This window comes from Glycine soja, chromosome 8 (genome assembly GCF_004193775.1).
Source record: "Glycine soja cultivar W05 chromosome 8, ASM419377v2, whole genome shotgun sequence".
Lineage (NCBI taxonomy): Eukaryota > Viridiplantae > Streptophyta > Magnoliopsida > Fabales > Fabaceae > Glycine > Glycine soja.
In genome coordinates, this window is record NC_041009.1 from 5,705,412 (window position 1) to 5,730,719 (window position 25,308).

Here is a 25,308-nt window from a genome sequence, read left to right on the forward strand (position 1 = left end):
ATCAGCAGGAGGCAGGAGCATTGGCTTCCCTATATATATATGCTGAAAAGTAACTAATTTTCAAGAATAAACTTTTTTCTTCTTATTTTTCCCTAATTTATATTTCTTTCAATTTTTTGTTAAAATGTACAACTATATTCAACTCAACTAACCAATCCAATTTAATCGAGGTAGTTTCACTCAAACTTGGTTCATTATTGTACCCTTATTGCAGCCATACGACACAGTTTCTGTCTCTATCATGTTGTTCACTAGGAAAATGCAAGCTGGACTACTTTATCCAACTGAAATGCACACCTTTGATATATAAAAAAATAAATAAAAAGTGCTCACCTTTGACCCTACCAGTCGACTATACCAAATTCACTAATTCAGAAATAAACACGCACATTGACTGGTACCAATCAAGCATGGTTGCTAGCTACTACCTTTACATTTTTAATTGTTATTCATATTTTATACATTAATCATACCTATCTTCCGTATGATGATATGGGCTTGTCCAGAAAAGTCTTATTCCTAACCCAATACTTTAATTTTCTTTGAAAATTCAACGTACGTCCACCAATATACATACAAAATAATCAACATAAAATAATAAGTAGTAGCACGTGTTCAAAGCACCATCCAGGTTTCTTCATAGCAACATCTAGGTTCCTTCTCAGTCCATCACAGATATAAATATAAGTGAATTCCATATCCGTTTTCCATACTCATTCTCAATTTCTCATAGATCAAACTTCAAATATAGCTAGCTAGGTACAATACAATTCACCGGAGCAAATACTAAGGAGGTTTAGCTCAATTGATTCAGCAAGTGTGTGAGTGAGTTATTGTAAACTTTCTGATATCTGTCTTCCATTTTTATGATTAAAAAAATCAGAGCAATGAATGTTTTATATTTAAGCTCAAGTTCAAGCCTAAGCATGTCCAAGCCGTTTCAATTCTCAAGTAAACATCATCAAAGAGCTTCTAGTGTGAAGTTTGGTGGTGTTTCATGCAGAGCCGCAACGTTAACCCAAGAAAACTTGTACAAAATATTGTCTGTGTGTCCAGGAAGTGCAACAATGGATGAGATCAAGAGGGCTTATAGGTCAATGGCTCTTCAGTACCACCCTGATGTGTGCCATGATCCTTCCATGAAAGAGGAATCAACGAGGATGTTTGTTCAGCTAAACACAGCTTACAAGACCTTGTCCAATCCAAGGCTTCGAGAAGAGTATGACAGTGAATTGGGTTTGGGAAGCACAGAGATGAGTACTGTTAGTAGTGATCATCATGAGAGATGGGGAAGTGTGAGTGTTAGTAGTGAACATGAGAGATGGGAAAGTAGGTTTCAGGAGCAAATGATTGAGTTGAAGACAAGGTCTCGTAGACGTATGGGACAAAAGGGTCAGGGTGGATCATCGGGTAGTAGCAGAATGAGGACACAAAACATGAGAGACAGGAATTGATTTTCTTCAGTCATGTATTTTTGTTGAAATAGATAGATTGATTCTTTCATGTTTTAACTATATATGCTCTACAAAGCCAATTCAATTATTCTACCATTCTTTATACTATACAAAGCCAATCATTTTTATTTCATGATTTAAATATTAGATGCAAGTTCAATCTCTTCTATTCGCAACCACCAAACATCAAACACGTGAATCTACTAATGTGAGATTGTTTAGTTTAATCAGAGGTCTCGGATTTGAATTTTGGATATGTAACTGGGTTAAATACATGGAGGAGGAGTTTTGCCGCTCATAATAATCCTACCTTACTCAAACAGGATTGCCTTCGGTTGAAGATACCTCTAGTCTAGGCAAAAAAAGTCCTTATATTTGTAAGGTTTGGTAATGAGGCATGTAAGGATAGCACACATACTACTAGTTCAATTTCTACAATTCAATTAGTTCACTTGGTAGAAGATATGTAAGAAAGCACAAATATCCAAAACTTCAGCAAATATAAGTGAGCATGCGGATTGGACTGGCCTAACCCTGAATTGAATGGATCAACTCGAATAACCCGTATTTGCATTAGTTTATATTGAATGAACCTGCATAATTTCACATTTAAATGGTCTATTCACAAATTGCTCTGCATATCTGTTAAACTTTTTCTTTTGCAAATACGTTTGATTTCTGAGCGGACTAACGGATTATTTGGTCTAGTCCCATATGATTTTATTTACATATAAAAAAATTGAGTTAACTATTGTAGAATTGTTTTAACTTAACCAATAATCTTGAAATCCAATTCTGGGTATACATCTAGTATCTATATTAAATACTCAAGACAAGAGGTTTGTAGTCTATAGTGGTCCTATTTAACTTGAACAAAAATGTCTCCTGTGTGAACTCGTAAATTAAACTTGTTTAACCCGTTTTCACAAAAGGACTCAAGTAGGCCTGCAATTTAATAGCAAAGGTTTTAGCTGATCCAAGTTTGTGAGGCTTGCAAGTTATGCAGATCTATCTGTGGACTGGGACATCTATACTCTCACCTTTACTAGTAATGTATTGATTTGCCTCTTTTTTAATATTTTTCCTATCTCCTTCACCAAAAAGAATGACAAGGCAATGAGTCTTACTTAAAAGTAGATAAAAAGATGATGAAATATTACATGGTAGAGGAAGATAAAAGGGGTGTTCAAGATTCGTGCCTTGAATATTAATTAATTATTATAGGATTGAGTTTTAGAATTTAGGCTAAACGTGTTTTATGAACAGGTTTGAGTTCTCAATTTCATATTCTTTTAAGAAAACACTGGTATTTTTTTAGCATAGTCAGTGGAATATTGTGGAGCCTTCCTTTTGCAGAATGATAAAAGAGGCATTCGAGAATTCTTCTACTATTGGTGAGCTGAATGAGACTCTAATCACTGTTATACCTAAGACTCGAGGCTGTTAACTTCGAAAAATTAAGGCCTATCACAGTTATGATTCGTGTCAATCATAAGGTTTACTGTATTATTAGTGCCTTTTGAGTATTACACTACACTTCATGTCTTTCCCCAATTCACCCATCTTATGAGTCATTACTTAAGTAACAACTTGATGGCCATATTATTGGTACTTTAGGAAAAACTACTTCACTATATTAAAAAAAGAGTTCTACGCCTAAAACTTTAAATTAATAAAAGGTATCTGTAGACTGTAGACCAATTGCCACATAAACCCTTGTTTCATGTTGATGACATAATACTAAAATCTAACAAGGTTGTCCTTGGTGAATAAGTATGACAAGTCTATTTAGCCGTATGACCACAAGTGATTATTGTATTTGACATAAGACAAATTAAACAACCGAGACTGACACCTATATTTTGTCATCTTTCTTGGTATTCTTTTATGGAAATAGGAAAATATAACTTGACGAAAAAGAAAATCCAAAGTCAAGAAGTGAAACAGCTTTTGCTCACAGTGGTTTTAAGCATTGCAACTATAATTAGAATGCCATAAAAGAAAAAAAAGAAATTGCAAAGTGGAACGGGGGGGGGAGGGGGGTAGATACCATTAAATTGTCATTGAACATCACCACCAGAACCTAGTCACTTGAGCAGATTTCTACCCACCCCATTCCCTAGTTTTATTGTGTTGAGGACCACCAGGTCCACCACCATACAAAGATGTTAACAAATGAGATTGCTAAGGCAATTTTCTAACTTTTTTTGACTCTAGTTCTGCATCTTCTGTGCTGCCCTTTATAAGGTACTCTGAAGTGCTTTTAACAAGCAGTCCAGAACTCTGCCCTTTTCACCTTTGAAATACTCTCAAGGACTTCCACTGGTGAAATGTGCCCCATCACTGTCACCCTCTTAGATTCTACGTCTATACTAAATGATGTAACTCCTGAAATTGGAAATTGTATGTTTAAAAATGTCAGAACCTTTTTTTTCTTCTCAAAAGAAAAAAAATGTTGGAACCTCAATTATGATACTTACTCATTTGGCTGAACCCCAAATTTGCTCAAGTACAAAACAGAAATTCCAACAAATAAGTTAAAGCGGGCAATCTAGTGTTCTTAGAACATATATGATATATATATATATATATATATATATATATATATATATATATATATATATATAAAATTTATTTTAGAATACAAAACATATATGATTTATTCAAGTGTTACTTTTTTTTCCCTACTTTTACCCGGTGAATAAGGGTATGTAACTAGTTTTGATGAATACCTTCCATCTTAGACAGATGTTTTTTCACCTTTCCAGCACATCCTTGACAATGAATTGCAACCCGCATCACAACCACCTGCATTTAACACTCTTCAATAATAAAATTTCAAATATGATAGAGTACACGTGAAGTGTAAAACATTTTCTTATCGCGTGCGTGTCACTTACAATCTTTAAGAGATTTGAATATGAGATTCCATTATTCCGTTCAAAATTTAATATGTGAGTGTGACCATATAACTGTAAGACACACATACCTTCCTCGGTGGCAAACTATATAGGAAAAAAAACAGACCATTTATGTAGAAGGTTTATTTTATGTAGAAGGGACAAAATCAAACGACGTGTCCTCTGATAACAGCATTCACATTCATGTTTATTGCCTAATAAAATTCCCATTTGCATAAAAAAGACATAAATCACATAATCATTCTGCTTTCTCTATGGAATATGCATGGGACACGGTCAAGTAATATGCATGTGAGACATCTTGAAACCTATGCAAATGACAAATATGAGGAAGACAAATAATGGAGATCATTTGTTTCCTTGCTGAATCCACCTGACACTAGTGGTTGGTATAGTCCTAGCTATTGCTCTTAATGAATCTAACTAATAATCAATTAAACGGGAAAAATGGATCAGACTCTAGTGAGTTGTGTTGACCCCATAGCAGCTGTAGCTGAAAAGCCAACAATACCAACATTTATGAATCATCATTATCCAAACTCTACTTTCATAGCTTCTTTATGGTCCTGGTTTTAGTTATGACTTATTTTATTTTGATTGCTTTCTTGTTTATCAGATAAATGTAGTTATGTCACATAAAGAAAGTATATTGTTTGATTGTTTCAACAACTTAAATTTAAAACTTTGAACTACTACTACGCAAGATTTACTCCATTTCCATGATAAATTGGTGTTGTGAAAACAGAAAACATGAAGTAGTGCAATGTCTGAAACTCCATATATTTGTAAGAGAAACTAAAAAAAAAACATGTTGATCCCAAAATGACATTTGCATCAAGCCTACACCTAGTGAAGAAGAACACATATGTGAACTTAACAAACCTGAAAGACATTATTATCTGTCTGTTTTTTCTGAAATTCCCTAGGTTCATTATTGGCTTGATCTTGTTCCTGCCCTCTAAGCTTGATCTTTGGAACTGGACTAGACCTTGGAGGCTCAACAAGTTTGGAGTACTTGGCATAGTTGATCAACCTTGTATCATCAAGAAACACTCTTCTTTCAAGCTTCTTAGGCACAACTACAGATCGAGGGTCACGAGTACTCATGCACACAGCTGTTGAAGCCCGAGAGTGGCACATGAAACCCCTTTTCATCATTTTCCTTTCACTGCTTTTCAGGCTCGTCATAAGTTACTTACTACAACACAAAATGAAGAGTAGAAACTAGAAAGTGTGGAAGCTTTGAAGGCAACAACAAAAGATGGGGTTGGTGTGCAAATATTATACTATTGCAATGCTAATGCTGGCTTTCTGACTTGGAGAGAATAGGAGAAAGTGACACACATGCTGTCATAAGCCAACAAAATAGGTTATTGCCAGTGTAGAAATATATCTTATTGGCAATTTATCTATTATGCATATACCTAGGACGTGGAAGTGTCCAAAATCATGTCCTTGTCATTGATTAATGCAGAGAAATTGACAACAGCCTTCTTTTGCTATGAAGAAAAGGACTTCATCAAACAGAAGTTGATTCATTAGGGTGAAAATTAGAGGGAAAAAAACATAACTAACATGGGGTTTGTGTTTATTTTAACAAAAAAAGAAAAAAAAATATTTTTACTGGATAATCAAACTGAGTTTCAAAAGTTATATAAAATTTTTTCCCCTCACATCCATTAAAGAAAATAGATCCAGATTAATCTAGAGTTAAATAGAAAAGTAAGTAAAATTTGATTAAAAATTATTTATATTCAATATTGAATTCGGATAGCATCAATATATTTAACCATAATTTCTAACACATGTCCAATCACTTTGTTAGTTATATTGGATATTTATTTCATCCTTTAAATACTTCTTGAGATATTCGACTGCATTTACATTTGATGGTAAATGAAATCCATCAAATAATTCATTTAGAATGTTTCCCAAAAAAATTTATTAACTTAATTTGAGAAAAGTGTATTACATAAATGAAATATCATACACACATACGATTAGACAAGGCAATGGGGCGGGGACACATATTGTCTCCCTAATTCTCGATCCTTACTCTCCAACATGTTTCCATACCCGTACCCGATATCTGACAAGGTTAAAATTTATTATCTCATCCCGTACCCGTTGGGTATCAGGTATTCCCGACCAATCCCGTACCCGATTGAAACTAGAAAAATAATTTTTTTGTAAAAAAAATATTAAAAATTTGATTTTAAAAAAAATAAATTGATTGTTAAATATTTGTTTTTAACTACTTATATATTAATAAATTTATTATAGTGCATGTGTCAACAAAAATCGTTAAGAAAAAAAATGTTAAATTATGTAAAAATTCTAAAATAAAATTAGCTAGTAACAAAAATTTTAGGCCTTTTGATTAAATTATGCAAAAATTCTAAAAATTAAGTGGCGGGACAGGTCTGGGTTCTGGGTTGGGACGAATGTAGTAATCCTATACCAGACTTTTGGTTATCGGAGAAAATTCAAACCTGAACCCATACCCAATCAATTCGGGTATTACCTGTCAAAGTCAGGATGGATTTGAACGGGTAAGTTTTCTTGCCATGCCTACACACGATGATTTATACATATAAATACATTTATTTATATGTATGATAAAAATTATTATTAATTTTATTTTCCTTAAATAAATTGTCCTTACCGATTCAGGATTTTGAATCCACCACTACACATTCAACAATCTGAATATTGTTTGAAAGGTTAATTTCAATATATTTAAATAACTGAATGATTGTTTTAAGTTTATTTTAAAAGTTGTATGATCAATTTGAACCCAATTAATATCGTTTCGCGTCATATATTCAATCTCATCTTTTCCGATGATAGATGTCACAGTTTTTTTATTGATAATATTAATTATTAGCTTGTTAGTTTTTGTTAGTGAGAGATTTAAATTTACAGTTTATCCTTTTTTTATTGTATATTATCAAACCAATTTTATATCTCTATGAAAGTCACACTTTTATGATGGTAAGAACTATTTTAAATTTGTTAATAGGATAAAAGACTAGTATTTTTTTATAAAAAAAACAAGATACTCAACTAAATAAAATAAATGAGTAAAACTAAAATTTAACCCTTCTTCTTATTAACATGTGAGTTAGAAAAAAATAGAGAGGAAGTACAGAGCTGAATTTAATAGAATGTTGACATCTGTGAGTATAAATGGTGGCTAGATAATTTTTATGTAAGTATTGGTTAAGGTTTTTTGTTGATGAACAAATAGATTATTGACGAAGTCGTACCATTAGTAATGGCAAATTGCATTGGGCATTTGGCCTTAAGTAATGGTAACTTTTTAATTTATAATTATTAATAATCAAAATTATTTCATTGTACATATTTGATTAGACAATTTAATCCTTAAACTATTTTTTAAATTTTAAATTTGTCTTTTAACTTACATTAATTTTCCATTATTTTTATATTATTTTTTTATTCTGTTATTTTTTTTAACTGTATTTAACTTTTTTTATTACTATTTAAAAAGTTTAGAGGCACAGACCTAGTAATAATAATAATAATCATATCGAAAGGGCCACATGTGTCTAAAAATTATTAGTATATAGGTTGTCTAAAGTCTAAACCGTGTAAACGAGCATGGTCATTTCATTGCAATGACCTTACTTGTGTTGAGGAGACACAGAAAAACTATATTAACAAGTAACAACTATTTTCGGGCGTGATAATTATTCGCTATAGTTTTTAAAACTCCTTTTTAACAATTATATATTTTTTGACGAAAAAGATAATTTTATTCGAGCAAAAGAATTCAAACAATTTCTATGTTATATGAGTCTCATTATGATATATTATTTTTTCCTTTTTATATTTAAACAGTTTTTAAACTAATGATGCAAAATCTTTACATCTTGTAAATATTTATTTTTACTTCAACTTAGATTATTATTTTATTTTATTTTCAAGAAAATAAAAATAAAGAAAATGTATATAATATATTAAAAATACATCACATTTATTTGTTTATTTTAATTCTTTTTGCAAAGTAAATAATAAAAATAATGCTAGTTCTTGTTTTATTTTACTATAAAAACACAATAACAAACATTTATTTAATTTATTAAAAAGCAAAAAAAGCAATGATGCTAATTCCTAATCATGCTATGTGACAATTTATTTTTATCATTTTTATTTTGTCCTTGTCATCTTCGAAGTCGTCGTGGGGGCAATTCGACGGTGCATTCATTTCATTTCATTGTCTTCAATTTAATTTTTTTTTCGCGTCGTTATTTTTATCTCTAACTCTTCTTCTTCTGCATCATTCCTCTGTTGCAGCACCGGTTAAGAATTTTCGTGGAACCTATTGTGTTGAGCTGCGATTGCATGTGGGAATCGATTTCTGGTATTATTGCATCAGAGCTCATTTTTATTTTTGGGGGGTTAGGGGGATTTTGTGGTTATGTTTCTCCAATGAATGACACTCTGTTTGTTATCCTTTAACTTTTACCGATTTTGATTTCTTCAATTATTGACCTCTCGAATGCTGTTTTTGGATTTATTAGTGTGCAATTTGGCCCTATTTTTTTATTTTAATGTAAAAAAGGAACAATTGCTTGATTAAACAAGTCTTTTGTGTCTGTGATCCATTACGTGTCAGAGTTATGCGTGTACCTTCCTCGGTCCCAAACATGTGTTTAACAAAATTTACGATTTTTTCGATCAGTTTCTAAGTGGTTTCACTTGTGAGGTGCTTAATTGACTTCTGGGTCTTTTTTATTTTTATTTTACACGTATGCATTTTGTTTTTTCTGGGTATAAATGTGGGAATTGTATTCCTGTTCTTTGAGCTGTTTTAGTGCTTAATTTCTCTTCTGGAGGGAGACTCTCTAGTGTAGTGGAGTATAAGATGCTTATTTCACTTTCGTTGCTATGTGATGTGAGTGATTTATTTTTTCTTAATTTCCCTTTTTCTGTCTGATTTTATTTGTAAAACCAATTTTTGCTTTAGCCCTTTTTCTGCTGCCGACTTTATGGAATTCTTATTTCTGGTAAATTTTTGGTGTTCTTTTGTATGTTGAATTTGTCTGAATGGTGATGTTTTTAAATTTGGGTCTTTGGTTTTTCAAATTTCAATTACAAGCCTGTTAGGTGGTTTTGTTTTGGAAAATGGAAATACAATGACATTTCTGGTAACTTGTTATGTGTTTCTATCTTCACTTTTTTTTTGGGCAGGGTGGAGGTTCTTTAGCTTTCTAGCCATGTGACACAAGGACTTGTTAGAAGTTAGACCTTATAGTTAATTTATCGCATTTATATGCCTATGATGCATTGCATTGCTTAGCTTGTCTGCTTATTTTTAAGTGTATCGTAGAAGGGAGAAGATAGATATGGGCAGTATATGAAATGATGTGGAAAATCCTTACAAATAGGACATGTCGTTGCTAGGCAGGAGAATGGGGGATGCTCAAATCAGTGGTTAGGGGAGTGAATATGAATGAGGAGATGGAGGGTGGGGAGGGTAGGCAATCACTGGAGTAGTGTAGGTGGTTTGTGCCACGGGATAGAGAAAGTTTCCTTCTATTATTAAATTTCTTTCTTTTGTTTCTCTGTTATACTTGAGCTGTGAAGTTCTCTTGTAGTCAGAGCCAGCTCTGAGTTTTCCTTACCAAATCTGTAATTAATGTAGTTCCTATCAGCTTGCTATTAGAGTTCCTGATTGTTAGGATCATAAGTTAAATTGTTGGATCGTATGAGTTGAGTTTTGTGCTGTGTCGCTTGTGGGATTGTCGTGAGAGGGATCAGAATAGAGTTGCAATTTTTCTTGTGGGATGATCCCCAGTGCGGCAAGAAGACCTGGATTTCAGGGTCAGATCCCCTTTGACCTGGCTTTTAAAAACCCCTAATTCCCTTTTCTCCTTCATAGGTCCATACGTGACTCCATCTCTTTCTATGCTTGTCACTTCAGCAACCCTATGTTCTCTTTGCTGCTGCCAACCTCAACTGCCCCACCTCTACCCTGTGCCACTGCTGCCTCCTCTTTGGCTCTATGAAGTGCAAACTGCAAGCAACTGCTGCTTGTGCCCTGCGAGGGTGACCGTGATGATGACTTGGCTGATTTTTTGACGAGTTGTTTTGGGTAAATTTCAGTTATCTTCATCAGAGAATCCATGCGGGAACTTAATTGGCTTGAAATATAGGGGGGTCAGCCATGGAATACAGGGAGCAGTTTGAGCTTCTCTCTGTTCCATTGTGCTTCATAGATGAAGAGTTAATGAGAAGGGTGTTTATGAATGGGTTGGAAGAGGAAATTAAAACTGAAGTTAAAATGATGGGTGCAAGAAGCTTGAATGCACTAATGATGCTAGTGTGGAAGGTGGAAGATCAAAAATCGGATTTGGACCTTGGGTTTTTTATACAGATGAGAATGGTCAGTGTTTGAGGAGTCAAGAAGTGCGTTGGGGAGCTGAATTGCAGTTACCAAACCTTAATATTGATTAGGATTTCTTTTATTTGATTTGATGGGTGTGGATGTGATTTTGGGGTATGAATGACTCGAGTTTGGGTAAGTTCAGTGCTGATTTTAGAAACTACTTGATTGAAATATACAAAGATGAGCAAGTCATAAATATTAAGGGGGATCCAACTGTCTTGTATGGTTACGTCTTAAAAAGCCATTAGGAAAAAATTGAGGAGTGAGGGGAAGCCTATTATGTAGATTTAGGGATGATGAACAAGATATTGAAAGTTTGTTCCAATATGTTAGCTGCTGGTTTGATTAGGCCTAGCACTAGTTCCTATTCAAGCCCACTCATTTTGATCAAGAAAAAACATGATAGTTGGCATTTTCTTTAGCTGACCATGGTAATAGTACGAAGTAGTCCCCGCCGGAAGCAGTGACTAACCTTCGTCGCGGACCGTGAGCACACACAAAATGGGTATTCCCCTCCCAACACAATTTATTCCATACCCAAGGGGCAACCAGGATTTGAACACTGGACCACTTTGTTAAGGGACACAAGTCACTATCATTTGTGTCAATCGTTGTTGGTTGATAGTTGGCATTTCTGCGTTGATCATAGGGCTCCCAATAGCATCACCATCCCTAACAAATTTCTTATTGCAGTTATAAAAGAACTGGTTTACTTTAAATTTCTTTGTAGTCCCTGCCGGAAGCGGTGACTAACCTTCGTCGCGGACCGTGAGCGCATACAAGATGGGTATTCCCCTCCTAACACAATTTATTCCATACCCAAGGGACAATCAGGATTTGAACACTGAACCATTTTGTTAAGGGACACAAATCGCTATCATTTGTGTCAACCGTTTTTGGTTGATAGTTGGCATTTCTGTGCTGATCATAAGGCTCCCAATAGCATCACCATCTCAAACAAATTTCCTATTGTAGTTATAAAAGAATTGGTTTACTTTAAATTTCTCTGTAGTCTGTTAACTCCTTGGTAAGTATACCAATTAGTCCAAGTAGTAATTTAAAACGGTAAAATCGAGTGTCGAGTTCACAGGGACTTTGACTGTACTTTGGGTTTATATATGTCCAATTTTAGACAATTAATTAATTGAATCGAATGTTTGTAACATGATGACACATAAATGTAAATTTGCCATAAATTAAACTACAGAGCTAGCATGTGCAAGGGTGAGAAAACAAACACTCGGAGCAGTGAAGTGACAATTGATGCAGAATTACAAACATGTTGGGTGCTTGGCCTACCAGAACTACTTTTGATGCAACATTAATGATTTTTCTCTATTAAATATTATTTCAGTTATTACCTACATTCACTTGCATACTCTTAAATCAGACAAATTGCATTATGAACGAAGATGCATAATTTAGGCTAAATAACACCATTCTATCCCTAGAGATGGATTACCTAGATGTTCTTTTTCAGTTCTTAAGAAATAAACATTTTCCAATGCCAAAACCTTATAACACTACATGAGCATGGATGATCAAGCCATAAACACAATATAAGCACAAAAAAGAGACAATAATATCGAAATAATATTAAATAGATAGTTAGAATCATTACATCAAGAATGTTTGGTTGGTAAGCTCCCAACAATGGGAGGTTTAACCTCTCATTGTCATGAAAGACTTACAAATACAAAAAGGGGCAAAGGAAGTGGAAGAAAATGGAGGAAGATGGAGAAGAATGGAGGTGGAATGCTCCAAATGAATGGCTCTCTCTCCACTGGTCGTGCCCTAGCTCTCTGTTGCCCAATAGAATGAATATGAATCTGTTCCCTCCTTTTTTTTCTTCTTAAAACACAGCACAATCATGTTTTTCGACATTGACTGCGCGTTAAGTGAGATGGTGCGCTGAGCGCGGCACAGAAAGTCCAGCTAGCTTAAGTGACCACGAGCTAAGCGCGCACCATGCACTAAACTCACCTGCATGGCTGACCTCCCATGTGGCTTCTTGCGCTAAGCGAGGCTATCGCGCTGAGTGCTACTCTCTAGTTCTTCAATTCTCTTCCATGCCTTCTGTTGTATCTCTACAAAAAGTATACCACCAAAAATACTATAAATTTACTAACTTTAGCATCTACTGGATAAAAAACTCAAAAGATGTTAAATTCCTAATGTTTAGACACAAAAGAAGCAATAAAAGTGAGGAAAATTAAATAATTGATGTGATTTAAATACACAAATTACGGATGCATAACAATTATCATAGTTTGTGCTAGTTGGTAGGTGGAGGTATGGAGACTTAAGCCCCTGATTTTTTTGAGTGTATACAAAACAGCCAATATAGTTCATTTTTCCTTTTCAAAATTCTGAGTCTATTTCATATTCTGTAATCTGCACACAATGCTCACACATGTTAAATTAAATTTTAAGCATTTGTTAATATAGTTTCAGCATCTTTATTTGTGTAACTCTACACAGTCTCTCTCTCTCTCTCTCTCTATATATATATATATATATATATATATATATATTTGTATGTGTAATGTGGCCTATCTTATCTCTCTTTAGTCTCTTATATATTCAGAACTTATGCATCCATCTATTCTAATATTTCTTTGCCATTTGATTGATTACTTGTGGAAATCCTTGTGAAATGGACGCCGTGCTTTGGTCAAAAGCTTATGCCTATTGAGATAAATCCATTATTTCAATTCATCAATGCATTTCTTGGAATGTACTGACATGTTTTGTAATGATGTTATGAAGCAGATTAATCTTGGAAGTTTGATGTGATTGCTTGGTTTTGGTTTGAAGTGGTTTTAATGGGGAATATACTGAATCTAAACAATTCCAAGACTAGACGGAATGATTCCCATGGGGTCTTGCAAGGTGAATCCTGCAAGAGACAGAGGTTGTCACCAAACTCTTGTGAGGACAACCCAAGACTGATTCCGTCCCTTCCTGATGAGATATCAATACAGATTCTAGCTAGAGTTCCTCGGATTTATTATTTGAATCTGAAGTTAGTTTGTCGTGCTTGGAAGGAAACCTTTGTTAGTTCTGAACTATTTTGTGTGAGAAAAGAGCTTGGAAGCATGGAGGAATGGCTCTACATTTTGACAAAGGTCAACGATGATAAGCTTTTATGGTATGCCTTGGACCCTCTTTCCAGAAGATGGCAAAAGTTGCCGCCAATGCCAAAAGTTGGGTTTGAAGATGAAACAAAGAAAGGTTTGATTTCCTTTCCCCTTCGGATGTGGAGCATGATGGGTTCAAGTATTCGAATTGTTGATGTCATAATGAGCTGGCTTGGGAGGAGAGATGCCCTGGACTGGATGCCTTTTTGTGGTTGCTCCATAGGAGCTGTTGATGGTTGCATCTATGCATTAGGAGGATTTTCAAGAGCTTCAGCAATGAAATATGTTTGGCAGTATGATCCCATTAAAAACTCTTGGGCTGAGGCTAGTCCAATGTCAGTTGGCAGAGCCTATTGCAAGACAGGTATATTAAATAATAAGCTTTATGTTGTTGGAGGGGTTACTAGGGGTCGTGGTGGACTAAGCCCTCTGCAATCTGCAGAAGTATATGACCCTCATACAGGCATGTGGTCCCTGTTACCTAGCATGCCTTTTGCAAGAGCTCAAGTGTTGCCAACTGCTTTTTTGGCTGACTTACTCAAGCCTATTGCCACAGGAATGGCTTCATACAAAGGAAGGTTATTTGTTCCTCAGAGTTTGTATTGCTGGCCATTTTTTGTTGATGTGGGGGGTGAAGTTTATGATCCAAATTTAAATTCATGGCTTGAAATGCCAATTGGTATGGGTGAAGGCTGGCCTGCAAGGCAAGCTGGAACGAAATTGAGTGTTACGGTCGATGATGATCTATATGCACTTGATCCTTCAAATTCTCTTGACAGTGCAAAGATCAAGGTATATGATTATGAAGGTGATACTTGGAAAGTTGCAGCAGGAGATGTTCCTATTCATGATTTCACCGAATCGGAATCTCCTTATCTCTTGGCTGGTTTACTTGGAAAACTTCATGTAATAACTAAAGATGCTAATCACAACATTACAGTGTTGCAGGCTGACATGCAAAATGAACATGCTGAGTCAGCTTTCTCTCAATCAATATTGTCATCACCAGATAACTCGATCAGTGAAGATGCTGAATCTTCTGCAGAAACACAGGGAGAATTTTGGAAGGTTCTTGCAACTAGGAGTGGTAGATCTGCTGAACTAGTTAACTGTCAATCCCTTAAAATATGAAAGTAAAAATGGGGGCAGGGGTGGTTTAGAGTCCTTTTGTGGTTATGATTTGTGAGTATATTTCTGTTGGTTGGTATGATTGTAAATGATTTCCTTTACAAATTATTCATAATATGTAACCAAGAACACAATTAAAACTATAGTTAGCAAGAACATCATTCAAACACACTACAAAATAAATGAAGGTTTTCAACATTAAGTTGGGTATATCACCGTTTTGTAGCATTTGGTCACTTGATGATACTTTAACGGGTTGATAGTTTCCTTTTTTTTTTTTTCCTCTTATCAATCGAGCTTCGTAAATTACCACTCACCTTAGTTGTCCGTAAGATAGTTCAGTTTGTCTGTTACGCAATTTGGCATTTACGAATTGGAGAAATAGCATATATGTACATTTTTGTCGATCACAAAATTGTCACATGACATGATTAATAAACTGATCCAGTGAAAGCCACTGTTAGTTTTTGTCAGTGTTAGAACATCCCCGTGGGTAGTTGCTCCTCATCTAGGTTAATTTTGGTAAACCTTTCAACACCAAAAATAAAAAATAGAAAAAATACTAAAGTACGCCAAAAAAACCTCTAATACAATGTAAATTGTAAAAGTTGAATAAAATAAATAAATTAGTTTTTTTATTGGAATAACTTAAATTTCGAATTCAATTTTGAAATTGATTCAATTTCATTTGAACAGAACTTATATGCACAATAATTTTATAAAATTACTATAATAATTTATTTTTTCCATAATCTTTTTCTTTAAATTGTCATAATTTTATAAGTTTTAAACTAATTTCAAATTTATATTGTTTACCTTTTTATATAATTTTGTTTTATAACTTTTTTTCATCTTATTTTAATAAATTATATAAAAAAATATTAAATTAGCTTATTTTTAACAAACTTTCTACTCAAGCTTATATGTGAACTCTAACTTAATAGGCCTATACACTATTACTTCTGTACGTGATTTGGGAACCATTGTCAAAGCAATTTTAAATGCAAAGGGAATAATATATATTTATAATATATTGAATAAAATATATTTTAATTACTAAAATAGATTTTTAATAATATTGTAGTGAATACTGGCAATTATTTTTTTCATTTACTTATTACAGTAATCTTAAAATTAATAGAATAAGTTCTAATTTTGTAAAAAACAATAATTAAAATATTACAATTCTGTAATTATGACAAATATTACTATAAAAAAAAGTGCATTCAACCATGGTTCAATTACTATAGAGAACTCATATATTACGACAAATTTATATCTCATCCCTCTATAATAGCAGTTATAAACAAAAGTATTTGCACCAACCTGATGGGAGTAAATAATAATCATTGGCTCCGACATATCCTTTTAACTGGTTGTTTCATGAATCACTATATATATATTTTTTCTACAATGATCAGTGTCACGTTGCACGTAAAAATATGACACTACTATAACCTGCTATCTACGTAGATCATGGAGAATCTATTCAAAATGTTGTAGTAAACTCCTTGAACATGCAGTGAAGTAACGGTGATCAAAGACTAAGGAATATTTAGACACAAGCTGTTATCACCACTGCATGGCATACTAATTATACGGTGCATTAAACCAACATTTTGCAGCTTTGAGAGAAACATATTTGTTTCTACAAAGCGTCTCTCTAATTTAGAAAGTGGTGCCTCTAGGAACATCCGATTATTGAAAAGCTTTTGTTGTTATCGCTTGCTTTTAGGGTTGTGATGACTTTATTAGAAGGTTGAATAATTCAACAATAAGTCTACAATTGAACTAGTAATAATTAATTTTTTTTCTTAAAGTTTTTAATATAACATATTAATCAATATCAAATAAAAAAAAGCTTGATATTTACAACTTTATCCAATCCACACAAGTTCTTCACTTTTTTTCCGCGTAGCCAACTTTACACAATTAAATGTCCAAATCCAATTATTAGTTACTAGTTATAAACAAAAGTATTTGCACCAACTTGATGGGAGTAAATAATAACATGGACTCGGACATCTCCTTTTAACTGTTAGTTTCATAAATAAATCACTATGTCTATATTCCACAACCCTTAATTACCATTTACCTGTGCCAGGTTACACGTAAAAAAATATGAGACTACTATAACCCAGAATCTACAGTTCATGAAAAACCTATTCAAAATGTAGGACAAACACTTGTTGAACATGCACTGAAGCAACAGTGATCAAAGACTTGGAAATGTTAAGACACAAGACTTATTCACCACTGAATAATGGCTCACTAACTTATAAGGTGCACCAAACCAACATTTTTCAGCTGTGAGAGAAGCGATTAGTTTCAACAAAGCGTCTCTCTTCCTTTGCTAAACGTCTCAGTATTTAAAAAGTTTGTGTTCAAAGATCATCTAGGACCTGACAGAACATCTGGTTGAATATTTGGATTTGAGTCATTAGGAGTAGGAGTGCAGAGGTTGAAGGTGAAATTTTGTATATCCTCTGTCATATTCAACCATTCATCCCACTTTTCTTCCAAACCTTCACCCTCCAGCATTCTCACCACCTCAGACATCTTTGGTCTCTCATAAGGAGATTTTTGTGTGCATATTAAGGCCACTTGGATTAACTCCTCTACTTCCTCTATATAACGATTTCCAAGCAAATTTGGATCCAACAGTGTCTCCAACTCCTTGTCTTTCACAAGTACTTTCACCTGGAATCAAAATAATGTCATTTGCCAACAAAAACCATTAGTCATCATTGGTGCTAACATCTACATTGCTGAAACTAAACAGCAACAAGAAACATGAGATTCTATAATCTGGGAACAGAAATAAGAACTACCAGATCAATTTTGTATTTTAGTTTCAAAGCAAAGGCTAGTTATACGACAATACAAAACCAGAATAGGGAACAAACGAGGTTTCAAAACTTCAATTGGGAATGCATAACAATAAACAAGAACTCCTCATCCTCTACTAAACTTATCAATTACACCTTCAGAAGAAATCAAGAAGCAAAATAATGGTTTACTCTAAACATAATAATAATAATACCTACCCATTCAAGCAACATGGCATCCTCATCCCTGGCCAATCGTGCTAAATCAAAAGCCCTCTGTCCAGTTATTAGTTCAAGAAGCATCATACCATATCCAAAAACATCAGTCTTCTCTGAAGACCTTCCAGTTGTCATATACTCTGGTGCTATATGGCCCTGCGTACCACATATAGCGGTAGTAACATGAGTATTTTTGTAATCCATAATCCTTGCTAAACCAAAATCTCCTACAACAGCTTCAAACTCCTCATCCAACAATATATTAGCAGCTTTGACATCACGATGAATAATCTTTGGGTCACAATGATCATGCAAATAAGCAAGCCCCCTAGCAGCTCCTAGAGCAATATTCTTCCGTTTTGGCCAATCAAGTGGTGGCTGTGATTCCGAAGGCTCTACAAAAATACAATTATACATGAAAACATTTTAATTTGAAAAAAAAATGTTGAAATTTAACTACAAGAAATTTTAATTGCTTTTACACTATTTTTGCAGAAGGGTTGATTTGTATTCTGTTTTGATCACATTAAACGATGTGGTCAAACAAAATTGGATAATTGGGTTAAAAAAACTGGCACAAACAAAGGATCAATTTAAGCTACTGATATATCTCCAAATTGTTGTGTGATTGTGCCCCTACTAGAGATAACATGTCAGACATACTCACATACATAATTTTTATTTTACAAAAAAAATAAAAATAAACAAAGTTGAAAGAAATTTGGCATGAAAAGTAAGGCTTTCATAACTACCAGACAACATACAAGAGAAAAGATTTTTTACTTGAGAGACATATTGAGGTAAAATAGAAATAAAAGCAATGCATGCCACATTAATCCTCCTCAATAGAGTAGACTAATAAGGGTACCTCGTAAACGTGATTCTACACTTCCATTAGCCATTAAAGGATACACAAGCAAGCGTTCAGAAGATGTCATACAGAAACCAATCAGGCGAAGTAAATTTCGATGTACAGCCATGCTGATCATGTCCACTTCTATTTGAAATTGCTTATCGTCTCCCCGAATGCTTTCAGGGTTAAGTCTTTTTACTGCTACATCATCACCATTGGTTAAACGTCCTTTATAAACCTTGCCAAATCCACCTTTACCAAGAATGTTTTTGTTACTAAAGTTATCTGTTGCAATTCGCAGTTCAGGCAGTGAAAACTTTTTAAGCTGACCAAGGCTAACTTCAGGATCCTCCTCAGCTGCCAGTGGAGGACACACAAAAATCAGTTATGGATAGCATAAGCAGCTTTAATCAGTATGTATACCATCTTTTCTGTTAACCAACCAACCTGCGACATCAAAGTAATCATCCAGTGGCTTCCTTCTATTCCAATAAACAAGTGCAATTACTGGGGATGCAAACAACAGTGCAGCACCCACAGCAACTCCTCCAGCAATGACTCCAATGGCTTTGATACCATTACCTACAAGGATTAACAGAATTAAATGGCAAACTATAACTAAATTCCAAAACTTTGATTCGCATTGGATAGACTGAAAAATGTAGTGTGGTATTCTTCAAACAAAAGTAATAACTATAAATCTATAATGGTCCAGCCTAAGAGGAGAAACTCTGTCCAAATTGGAAAACTCTTCTCTCTCCCTCACCTCTCATTTCTCCCTCTTCTATCACACGAGTATTTCCCTTTTCTAAGGGAATAACTAACATCATGCCTCACCAACACCAAGTCCAACTAACTCTTCCCCAGGCTTTGATACCATGTTACAAGGTGGATCAAGGGTCTAACTCAACCTTACAAAATCAACTTATAAGGTGAGGATTACTTTCTACTTATATACTCTATCTCGACACTATCTCTAGCCAATGTGGGACTTCAACGTGTTCCCTTTTGTCCACAGCTACCCACCACAATGTGAGACTTCAACACACCCCTCTTTGCCCACAGTTACCTATCACAGTTAAGGTGGGCTAGGGGTGATCACAATTAAGTGGTTTTTCAACACTCCTTATCACGCTCAAGGCTACCCGCGTAGAGAGTGATAAATTACAGAGGGCCCGTCAATGAATCTAGAATACTAGAATAGACTCTGATACCATTTAGCAACGTAGGTTATGAGCCTGACTCAACCTTACAAGCCTATCCACGTTGTTACAATAACCCATGTTGTTACAATAAACATTTGGGAAAAAACCATGCAACCTATCCATTATCAATGCCTTCATTTCTCCTTGCCTTTTTGGCAGCAAAGGGTGAAGGAAATATTGGTAGTATGGAAAAGAATGGAGTGGATGCAGCTTGTAAAAGAAACAACAGTAAATACCACCAAAATTGAAAACCTTTTACATGGTATCAATTTCGAGATGTATAACCCTGTTATTGAGCCTTTTCTTGTCTTAGTGGTTTAAATTACATGGTATCAAATTCCAGTTGACCTAGTTTGTAGGGTTTGGCTGTTGCTCCCAGTCTTACAATTTTAAAACAAAGTTGTTTTGCTTTTAATTTTAGTTGCAAGACTATATTCTGTCCGCGTTTCAAGCCTAGTGCACTCTCAAAGTGAGAGTAATTTAAGAGCTATACTTTCAGCCTATGGTTTTAGGTCAGATTATTCTTTGAAAAATTAATTTCATTATCAAATATCAACAATAAAAAAATTATCAACAAACCTGAAGGATTTTGTTGCGGTGTAGCAGCTGGTGTAACTGGAATGGTTTTATTCAAGAAAGGATTATTGTTAAAACTGTAACAACGAATAAAGGGATTAGTAAAAAATTTATATCTCATCTCTCGTTAATAATTGTAATCTGTCTCACATAAGAAACATGGGATTCTGATGTGAGGTTTATAATGGGCTCTCCAACTATAATATGGCCATTAGCCAAGTGTTGTAGTGTGGTTTGCTCAATGAGCTTATAAAAAAAATTTGTGCCAACCTGATGGGAGTAAAAATTGAAAAGGAACCATTGACTGGGACGTCTCCTGTTAAGTTGTTGTTTGATAAATCACTAAATTCAATAAAGATCATGGTGTCAGGTTACACAAAAAATAACAAAACACTAGTGTAGTAATGCATCTAGACGTAGGAGTAAAACTCACAGCACTTGAAGTGAATTAATAGTGGTCAAACCCACAGGAATGTTTCCCAACAAACTGTTATCGTTGAGACGCCTAGTTCATGGAGCAGAACCATTTAGTTTGCATATAATCAACTATTGACAACAAGATATGACAGCAAATAATCAATAAGTAGCAAGTGTGGTGTGTGTGTGCCATAATAACTAGTTGGTAACTTACATAAACATCTATTTCATGTGATTATGTAGAATGATACTTCTCTTGGGCAAGTGCTCAAAGTATATTATAAGATGTGTTGGAACTGAAATTCATATTTTGGTTGTATAATCCTTCACCATTTTATGTGGGAAAGCAAAACTTATGAATGCTAATGAAGAAACAAAATTGAAACTGATTTAGATAAGTTTTGTTGATTAAAGATAAGAAATAAAGGAAAGCATGCCATACAGGGACTGTAGTTGGTTAAGGTTGGCCAATTCGTCTGGAATGGGACCAGTAATTTTGTTCATGTAAAGATCCAAGCTCACCAAGTTTGTCAAATTTCCAAGCTCGACTGGGATTTCCCCAGTTATATTATTACTATAAAGTTCCCTGTCATTGAAAAGACGGAAAAAAAATGTTTAGATTTGGGCAGAGAAAAAAGTCTTATGAATAACTAAAAATGGCATAACACATTTGTATCGATGCTATCACAGTGGTTAAAATCTAACAGAAGTCAATATGTTAAAAATTGAACTACACAAAATGTCAAGGTATATGTGCTATGCAAAAGTGCAGAATCAAATCAACTGGAGAACTATGAGCAAATGGAACGAAAGCAATGTGATTCCACTATGACAAGGAGAGTAACACAAATCCTCTTAAAACAAAGAGGATAAAGAACATACAAAACTCTCTTAAAGAATGGAAATAAAAAGAAGTGACGAGCTTATGAGTGAATGAAAAAATTCAAATAGCTTAGCCACCTTTATAGATGACAAGAAAGCTTTTGGACCATTCAAATGAATTGTGGTTTATATGAAATTATAACCATTAGTATCAATGGTTTTAAAGAGTGGATGAATTTGAATCATTCACTTAACAATCTTCACTTTCACTCGAATTCAACTAGTTGCTCATTTCCATATAAAGCCTTAAGGGGCAAGCAAGTGTGGTAAAATGTTGAAACTTGGCATACGAGGACTAAGGATTTCTGCTGGATTACTGAATATGTGAATCTTTGGAACTACAACTTTACCGATAACAGCCATATCTTGTATAAAGTGATGCTATACACAAATGTGTTTGGTCTTGTCTTGATAACAACTATTCGCTGTCACGTGAATAGGCACTTTGACTACCACAAAATGCAGCAATAACATTTGAGTCAGACCAATTTCATTAACCAAACCTCAAAGCCAAATAGCCTCCTTCACTCCCTCTGTTGCTGCAATATGATCTACTTTAGTCATCGATAATTAGCAACAGATTGAGTGTAGCTTTCTAACTTATAGCACATCTGCATAGAGTAAAGATATAGCTGGAAAGAGAACTTCGATGGAGATCACCACCATAATTTGAATCAACAAAACTTGCAATATCATTGGTTGTAGCCATACTTCTGTCAAATACTAAACTGATATCATAAGTACCTTTAGATACCAAAAAAATCTATTTTACAACACTCTTGATGATCATAACTAGGATTATGCCTGCTAACAACATATTCTAAATTAGGTCTAGTGCACACCGTATCATACATAAGGCTGTCAACTATACTAGTATAAGGAATGTGTTACATACACTTCATTCGTTTGTGGGCACAGGTCTGAAGAATGAAGATAACTTAAAATGTGCAGCAAATGGTGTAAAAACAGGTTTTCAATTACTCGTATTAAAAATTCAACCTTCAAGAACCTTTTCAACATATTTCTTTTGTGATAAGAATACTCTTCCTGCTTGACATCCCTGTGAATTCATTCATAGCAAGAATTTTCTTATCTGCATCCAGTTCTTTCATTTCAAACTCATTGCTGAGTAGAATTTTTAACTTATTGATCAAGGACTTGTTACTTGATGTAATCAACATATCATTAACATAAGTACATAAAAGAACCATCAGGAAATTTTCTGAATAACACAGCTATCATATTTACTTTTAGAATAACCTTGCCTAGTCATATCAGTTTCAGCCAACAATCAAGAATTACAAGTTAAGCAAAATCTAATTAGAAAAGAAGATGTAAATTTGAGCCAACAATATCGTATCCGTTTCGTTACTTACAAGTATTGCAAATTTGGGAGCTGACCAAGCTCTGGAACAAGTTTACCCGAAAGGTTTGCATTTCCAAGCTCACTGGGCAAACAATTTTTTTTTTACCATGTGCACAAACTTTCATAAAACTACAAGTAAAAATAACATAGATATCTTACACACGAATTACGCTATTTTCACTACAAGTAACATGAAACCATGTGCAAGGACTGACAAGGGTAGCATCCCAATTATGAAGAGCATTGTTAGGATCAATCATACTGTTCTTCAATACAATCAGGGCATCACCTGTCATAGAAGTAATATTCAAGTACAATTACAAACATCCTTAACATATTAAATTGATAGGAGTACAAAATCAACAGGTGTCAAAAATTTATGTTGCTCTAATGAAATTTGTGAAATACATAAAAGTAAAAACATGAAGCCCAAGTTCCTCAAGAACTCCCCAATCATAACATCAAACATTTTTAAGTTTACAGCCTACAAACAACCCAAGCTAGTCGTATAGTTCCCCAACACACCATAGAAAATTTTAAAAGGAAAAATTAGCATTTTTGTCCTCTAAATCAAAGATTGGTTTCAATTTGCTCCTCTAACTTATTCAGTTCAATTTAATCTCTTAATTTGTGTTTCACATTACAAACTTTGTCCTTCCACTATAACAGTATTAGATCTCACAGTTAATTCACCAGAACCTCACCAAACACTAGGATTTTGGTAGAAAACCAAATTGGGTCATCTAGCCCCATTTGATTCTCCATATATAGCTCATAAAATCTTCACTTTCTTTGATAAGATAATATTAACAAAAATATTACAGGCAAAGGCCGAGAACTGGGGTGAAATAATATTTCAAATGCTAGCTACCCCCCAATCTCCAACATAAAAGCCTATTACTAACTCCTTCCCCAGTTTTATTTCTCATTCAAACATATGAGCCAGAAACACTAAATCTGAAAGTCAACAATTCAAAAAAGAAAAAAAAAATAGGAAACTAAAAATAAAACGAAAATAATAAATTGAAGCACCAAGTAAGCACAAAACATCACCTTCTGCGTGGCCATAAACCTTGAGAACTAAGTCAAGCACCACGAATATCCAAAGAATAAAAAACAAAGACATGAAAGATGAAATCATTCGCTCCATGTTGGTCATCCTCTTCAATCATGCACATGCACATGCACATGAATATCCCTCTTGAAGCTCATAACTCATAAGCAAATTAATGAACTCGTTGACCAAAATAAATTCATAGACATAGCAGTCAACTTAGAGTCATAGCACAAATAATTAATTAGCCTACGACTGTCCCCACCATGATGGAATGTATATACTGATTTGTGATCATACATACACCTAGTCAGCAGTAGGTCTTGCTTTTGTTGCCTTTACATTTTATCAACTACTTCTGCTTTTGCTTTTCTTTGGCTTTATTAATTTTTAATATCCTTAATATTACTTTTTCATTTTTTATTTCTCCGTCGTGGGTTAAAATTTGGAAATTGTCACTTTTGGTAGATTACTGTCACTCCCATCAGAGAAATAATTTCACAATTTTGTTTACTTTATAATTATTAACAAACGAGAAAGCAGAGAAAATAAAAGAACAGAACAGTTTACCTAACCTTAATGTAAAATATTTAAATAATTTTTCCTTCCTTTCATATCCCTTCATGTGGTTCATGCTTCCCATTTTTTTTCCTCTTTCCTTTCCCTTTCCTAGGAAACATGTCAAAATTAAAGCTATGCCATGGTTAGCTGCATAAATAGACAGTAAGGACTAAAAGTCTAAAACCTTAACAAAAAAAGATTGAAGGAACATAATCGATCAAACTTTTGTTTAACAACTAAAATCTAAAATTTTAAAAAATTCATGGACTAAAAATTTAGTTAATTTTTT

The 25,308-nt window shown here is 34.1% G+C and overlaps 4 protein-coding genes across 8 annotated transcripts; 2 read left to right on the top strand and 2 right to left on the bottom strand.

Moving 5' to 3' along the window:
• The first annotated feature begins 699 nt into the window (after positions 1-699).
• Positions 700-1,587, top strand: LOC114422897 (chaperone protein dnaJ 20, chloroplastic-like). Its single transcript, XM_028389459.1, has one exon. It carries the CDS (start codon positions 867-869, stop codon positions 1,452-1,454), a length of 588 nt encoding a protein of 195 aa, XP_028245260.1. The 5' UTR covers positions 700-866; the 3' UTR covers positions 1,455-1,587.
• Positions 1,588-3,417: 1,830 nt separating this feature from the next.
• On the bottom strand, positions 3,418-5,709 carry LOC114424502 (protein SODIUM POTASSIUM ROOT DEFECTIVE 3-like). Its single transcript, XM_028391361.1, has 3 exons — positions 5,258-5,709; positions 4,187-4,262; positions 3,418-3,842 (listed from the first exon to the last, which is right to left on the bottom strand). Exons 1-3 carry the CDS (start codon positions 5,561-5,563, stop codon positions 3,718-3,720), a joined length of 507 nt encoding a protein of 168 aa, XP_028247162.1. The 5' UTR covers positions 5,564-5,709; the 3' UTR covers positions 3,418-3,717.
• A 2,837-nt stretch (positions 5,710-8,546) lies between these two features.
• Positions 8,547-15,268, top strand: LOC114421417 (F-box/kelch-repeat protein At1g22040-like). 5 transcript variants are annotated; one of them, XM_028387313.1, is made up of 2 exons: positions 8,547-8,762; positions 13,563-15,268. In XM_028387313.1, the coding sequence occupies exon 2, from the start codon at positions 13,616-13,618 to the stop codon at positions 15,059-15,061; it is 1,446 nt and encodes a 481-aa protein (XP_028243114.1). In that variant the 5' UTR covers positions 8,547-8,762; positions 13,563-13,615; the 3' UTR covers positions 15,062-15,268. The 5 variants fall into 5 exon arrangements, with proteins under 5 accessions (XP_028243114.1, XP_028243115.1, XP_028243118.1 ...); XM_028387314.1 differs by having other exon boundaries at positions 8,569-8,762; positions 13,560-15,268; XM_028387317.1 differs by lacking the exon at positions 8,547-8,762 and adding an exon at positions 8,779-9,107.
• A 1,754-nt stretch (positions 15,269-17,022) lies between these two features.
• LOC114421419 (BRASSINOSTEROID INSENSITIVE 1-associated receptor kinase 1-like) lies at positions 17,023-24,690 on the bottom strand. The gene is made up of 11 exons (XM_028387319.1): positions 24,458-24,690; positions 23,564-23,693; positions 23,415-23,486; positions 21,599-21,742; positions 21,173-21,244; positions 21,010-21,081; positions 20,743-20,816; positions 19,406-19,540; positions 18,974-19,315; positions 18,106-18,500; positions 17,023-17,758 (listed from the first exon to the last, which is right to left on the bottom strand). Exons 1-11 carry the CDS (start codon positions 24,561-24,563, stop codon positions 17,450-17,452), a joined length of 1,851 nt encoding a protein of 616 aa, XP_028243120.1. The 5' UTR covers positions 24,564-24,690; the 3' UTR covers positions 17,023-17,449.
• Between the last annotated feature and the right edge of the window lie 618 nt (positions 24,691-25,308).